The sequence below is a fragment of the Leuciscus leuciscus genome (assembly GCF_965113295.1).
Source record: "Leuciscus leuciscus genome assembly, chromosome: 17".
NCBI lineage: Eukaryota > Metazoa > Chordata > Actinopteri > Cypriniformes > Leuciscidae > Leuciscus > Leuciscus leuciscus.
In genome coordinates this window covers 16,815,663-16,821,662 of record NC_138741.1, presented here as the reverse complement: position 1 = coordinate 16,821,662, position 6,000 = coordinate 16,815,663, and the positions used below count along the sequence as shown (strand labels likewise).

Below are 6,000 nucleotides of genomic sequence, written 5' to 3'. Positions count from 1 at the left end.
CTTCTGGAGTCGCTGTTAGTGCGGTGAACTTCTGTGGAGGATTTTAATTGTCCGTATCACCAACTTTTCTTTCCCTCCAGCAGCCCTAACTCAAAATTAGTGAGGGTTTTTGTCTGTCTCTCAATAGGAAAAAATAGTTTAGAATGAAATTTTTGAGGAAATTCTTCTTCCTGGTGGTCGGTTGAACTTCACGCGCTGAGGGCTGCGCTAGACCTCCCGCCGCCACTCCGCTTGTGCCGACTCTCTCTGGCGCGCGCAGATTTCATTTCTCCTTGGTTTTTACCGTACCGTCCCGATCTTTCGATTCTTAGGTCACGTGGTGGAGCGAAACGCAAAGATCTGCGAGCTTTCAGAGAGAGAGAGAGAAAGAGAGACAGTGAGAGGGGGGAGAGAGGGGGGACTCTCTGCGTTGCAGTTAGCAGTATCCAAACCACAGTGAGAGCTGGAGCGCGCGGACCCGTTGCTTTGCCTCTGACCGTGGTACCCCCGTCGTTTCCCTTGCTCTCCTACCCCTCCTCTTCAGCTTTCCTTCCCTTGAGAGCTTCTTTTCCCCCCGCGAAATATCCTTTCTCACTCTCAATTTTAATAGATCTCGGAGAAAGATAGAAGTGACGCATCCTTGATCTCCTCCACAGTGGTCGTTCTCGCGCACGCTCTTTTTTCTCTGGAACTGGATTTTTGAAAAGACGTGGACGCGTGGATGATACACCGAGGCGAGAACTGGAGATGGAGTTGCTCGTGATCAGCCTCTCCTTATGGATCCTGCAGTGCCGCTCAGCTCGCGCGGACTCCATTATTCACATCGGTAAGTATGGTGGACAGATGCGCCGATTCACTGAAGACTTTCTTCAGTACATCGCTTTTTAAAGTCTAAAGCGTGCAGATTTGACTTGATAGAAGACACATTCACTCCCCTGAACAGTTTGTCATTTGAGAAATGGCTTTAACTTGCCAAGAAACATTAGCAAACAGGTCCACAAAGTGCATTTCAGGTGGTGGCGAACGCGTAGTGATTTTAGCTACACGAGACGAAATCAAATCGAGACGTCTATTCTCAGTCTTTTTCAGTTTTGACTCCAGTCCACCCCTCCCCACCCTTAAGCCTGAACTTTCTGTTGAACGTGACGGAAATTTTAATTCCGTTCAGTGAGGTATGAGCGCGCGACAAGTCTCTTCTCGTGCATGTTTGCTCGGCGTTTCTTAACTGAACTTCAACTTGTGTTATTGTCTAATTATTATAGATCGAATAATCTTTTTCTCAGTCGCTTTTGTTTTATCAATCGTTTGTATTAGTAAGCTTAGCAGCCAAGATGCTGCATTCGGTCCTCTCCGGTAACTTACACTGGGAACGGAATTGGTTTGCTTGCTGACTTGAATAGATTGGCTCAAAACACCTGTAAATATGTTACTTTGAGAAATGTGGGTAAATAAAACTGGTTAGTATTAGGATAAATAAAACTGGTTCTTGCCGTATTCTGATGATTTATCTGGTGCTTCTGGTGCTCTTCTGTTGGTAGGGAAGCTCTCTTTTGTATGCAGTGGATGTTCTCCATCATCCGGTGTGCTTGGCTCTTCTCCTCACCACAAAGATCACTCAAAATTGGATTTGATGCTTAGTTTAAAGAAGGGTGGATTTTAAGTCCCATATGTTGTAGCGTAGACACTGTTATAAGAAAAACTAACTGAGTTTTTAAACCCTTAAGTTTTTTAATCCTTTATCCTTAAAATTAAGAAGTAAATATATTTTGTATTAAAATATTATTAATATTTGTCTGCCAAAGTCAGTTTGGTGTAACGGACATGCATGAAGCCATTTTGTTGTCATGTGACAAGAAAACTAAAATAGAGAGTTCACTTTTAGACCCTCATGATTGTGTATTTTGATCTATTTGCAAGACATTTTGTTCATGTCAAATAGAGTGACTTAAAGAAAGCTTCTCGCTATTCATGATTCAAAATTTTTGGATATTTGTTAAAAATACCTTAATTTGTAAAAAAAATATTTAAGTTTAATGAACTTGTATTTAAAGGAGAGTATTATATGTATGTATATATACAAATGCAAAGCTTGCATGCAGTATAAAAGCTTAACGCATGTGTTTTTAACTAGGTTTTGAAGACATCTTATTTGTCTTTTACATGCATGTGTTGGCTAAGTGATTAAAATGAGCGTGCTATTGTTGCCTCAGTGCATGGCTTGAATAAAGCCCTATTTGCTTCTCCTACACCTTTGGCACTTCAGGCCGGCTGCTCTGTGCATTTTATCACTGTCGCCTTGATCTCAATGTGTCATATCATTGATGGGTCACTGTTTATAGTCCTGCACAAATCAGCCTTATTGATTGCATCCAGACACACTTTAATTTAATACTGGGCTGTATTTCCAAGTGTCATGGTCTTGTTAGTGAAACAGAATGGGTTACTCAGTCAATGTTTAAATTGCTCTGTGCAATATTATGTTTAATATTAATCTGTAAGCAGCTGCATAAAAAATTAATTCCCCTGCTTAGTATATGGCCCTCTGAAATTCTTGAATCTGATAGGTCAATCGTGGCATTGAACAGAACAATTTTGTATAATGACCTCTAAACAGGATATTTAATGGCAATTTTCATTGGCCATGGCAACAAACTAGTGCTCAAACCATGTATATTGTATTATTTCCAGTCTCTGAACGTTGGTAGAATAGTGCAATTCAAAACATTTAGATTGCAAATTAATGGTATCTAAATTAATATTGTAATATTGCATCAGTGTTCATCTTGTTGCTAGGCTGATTGTTTTCATATATGGAAGTTTTAAGCTAATCTACCAGTAAGATAATAAAATAATTTTCTCAAATCAATACTTCATATCCAGTTTTTTATTTAATTTGTATGTAGCTGTGCAGTAAGAGCACAATCCTTTTCTTTATTTTTCCATTTCATTCATCTGTCTAGGATTTTTGCATGGCCTGTCCACTTTCTGAATTTGAATGACTTTTCAAGGACTCTGTAATCTCTAACAACATATAAAAACAGCTCAAATTTGCCACGGATGCACCTTATCATGTATAAGATCCCCTTGACATAAAATATCTTCCCGTAGGCCTACAACCCACTGTGTTTCCACAGACTGTAAAACGCCCTTGACAAATTAAGGATGCGTATAGAATATTTACTGCGTTTCCAGTGATTGCGCTCTCCATGGTGCTGAACTCACTCCTAAAGTGCTGTTGGCTAATGACAGGTGAGGAAGTTGTTGTAAATTGTGTCTGATGGTTATATGGTGCATTCTCTATAACCTGAAAGGGTATAAAATAGAATTTCAACATTTTAATGCACATTATGAATCTGTGCCCCCCTTCATCTTTACCCTCGAGATTGATAGGCAAGTTTGTAATAACTGTGATTTGGTTTCCAATGTGAATGATATATTAATAGCTACATACATTCTGTTTCATTCAACAGGTGCTATTTTTGAACAAAACGCCGTACGGGACGACGAGGTTTTTCAGCTTGCCATTTCAGACCTGAGTTTGAATGACGACATCCTACAGAGCGAGAGGATTACCCATTCTATCAAACTTATCGAGCCCAACAACCCCTTCCAGGCAGTACAGGAAGGTGAGTGAGTGACTGGGATCTCTCAGCAATTGATTAACCACACCGTTCTACTTTATCTTTCTGTCCGATCCGCTTGCTTGAGCAGTTTCCCGATATCGTCAGACCTTCTCATGAGGCTCTGACGTCAACAAGTAGAATAGCAGCAAGTGTGGGATTTCCATTTATTTTTATGCATCTCCAGGGCTTTCAAGTGTTGATTTCCTCCTCTCTGTCTGTAATTCGATTTAAATCTTTTTCTTTGCCTTTCAAACAAACTAAATAAGCACCTTTTGGAATCAGAATCCAGTGGAAGTGTACCCATGTGGAAATGTGCTGAGAACATATGAGGTAACATGCTGAGGGTGTTTGTGTCACACAAGCAAGCTGGATCAGCAGTGCCGCTCACAGACAGTGATGTATGAATGTAGCAGGACTTGATTTATGTTATCAAGCATGAAGGCCAGCTGTCTTCATCTGTCCAGTTCAGAAATTTTCATTCCCTTCCTCATATAAGCAAATCTTCAGTTTGATCGTGGCTACCTGAGATTAATTTCTAAAAACAGATATTATCACAACAAATTTCTCTCATATTACAGAAAGGGTCCATGGTCCGGCTTCATGAAAATCTTCTGAAGAAGTTGAGAAATTTCTAATGAAATAGATTGCTTGTATTGATTGTGTGGCAGAATTGCTGTCGAACTCAGTGAAATTCAATGAAAAAACACCTCAAAGGCCATTTTTTGCACTTCCTTGAGATTATCGTAGTAATCATTATAATTATGCACACTACTTTTGGCGCAATTGGCTTGGTGGGAGTTCTGACGTTGACGTTGCATTTTTTAAAAATGCGGCGTGTATTTTAAATACTTATTTTTAAAGAGCCTCAAATTGGAGTGGTCTGTTGCTTTCAGTTGCGCTCCCTTTCTCTCTCTAGAGTGAATGTGTCCGGTATCTCCAAACGTGTCTACTAGAGTTTTATGAGTAAATTATGTCGTAATTATACAATTTAAAACAAGGTCGCTATTGAGTAAGTTATGTCACGCATAATAATGATGATCATTGTTTGCATTGTCACTTAAGAGTACTTGAAGACATTTATTATAAGTAGCTGTTATGTTGTAATATTTGAAACAACCCAAGCAATTCTTTAAACTTTAATACCTTTAAATAACTTTTAATTATTTACAGTGATTTTAAGAACATTCTTTTCAGGAATTCAAATTTGTGTTAGTTTTGTCTTTAGAACTATGTTAAAAACAACGATAAGAACATTCTTAAGAAATGTTTTTGGGAATATAAACTTTTTTTTGCCCCTATTATTAAGCTTCCTAGTTTTGTTTTGGAGGTCTCCTACTAGAGGGGAACCGTCAGCTCCCTCAAAGAGCGCATTACGCTCTTTGAGGGAGCGCATTATGTTATTAAAAACTTTTAATAAAAAGTCATCAGTTCTAATGTTATTTTAGGAATTCATTATTTGACATCTAAACATCTAAATCTTCTTGAGGAAATAAACCTTTCAAATCTGCCTTTTCAGCTTGTGTTGGAATGTGAAGGGTTAAATGAAAGATGCCCGTTTCACCTAACGTTTTTAGCTTGGTGGTCCAGCTATGAAAATACAGAGGGCCAAGCAATAGCTAGTCAATGAGAGACAATCGCAAATGACAGGAAAATTGACCAGTCGAATTGTCCCTCTAAATGGCTGGGACTCTGATAAAATGCATAACATTAGTGAGAAGGACATTGTTGCTAATTTATTATCCATGCTGTTTTCAAGATTAACTTTAAATGCAAATTTTGAAGTAAGACATACACCTGAGCTTAATTTGGTGTAGAAAGCCAAAGCTTTTGAAAGCATTTCAACCGATAGACCGTAAAAAAGATGGACTGCGCCTCTCTGCTTTCTCTTCACTGTAGAAAAACGAAGCCAAAATATCCAGTAACGGTCCTTGCCGATTACGTTGTTCGGAGCCCAAGTCTGCACAGTAGTAAGCCTGAGTTGGAACGGCATGAGTTGGTACCGCCCACACTCCCGCACCCGTAGACTCAGTCGCAAGCTTAGATGTCAAACATGACGTTATACCCTGTTTTTATAGCATCAAATAACTAACTAACCAAACTAATTGGAAAAATATGTCTGCATGATAAGTACCTAAAATGACAGGAGCCATCTTTGGAAAAAAGGGATTTGAAGTGTAATTGGATTCTTTAGTTTGGCTAGTGTCCCATTTGATCACATTGAGAGGGTGGGGTTTAAGACCTATACTGTAGCCAGCCACCAGGGGGCGACCAAAATGTTTTGGCTTCAGATCTCAGGACGTGTGTGGGACACTTGTTTCAACCCCAGCAATAACAAACGAGACCCCTGGATGACCGCATTAGCCAAGAAGCTAAAGCTTTATTGCTTGAATTGTTTGCT

General features: G+C 39.2%; 1 protein-coding gene across 3 annotated transcripts in view; it reads left to right on the top strand.

The window, feature by feature from the left end:
* The first annotated feature begins 364 nt into the window (after window positions 1-364).
* grid1a (glutamate receptor, ionotropic, delta 1a) overlaps window positions 365-6,000 on the top strand; it is a 308,696-nt gene continuing 303,060 nt past the window's right edge. Inside the window, exons 1-2 of one of the 3 annotated variants that reach the window (XM_082144261.1) lie at window positions 365-805; window positions 3,450-3,605. In XM_082144261.1, coding sequence (XP_082000387.1) covers window positions 727-805; window positions 3,450-3,605 — 235 coding nt within the window. In that variant the 5' untranslated portion in view covers window positions 365-726. The remainder of the gene's footprint in view (window positions 806-3,449; window positions 3,606-6,000) is intronic. The other 2 variants (XM_082144260.1, XM_082144259.1) reach the window with 2 other exon arrangements.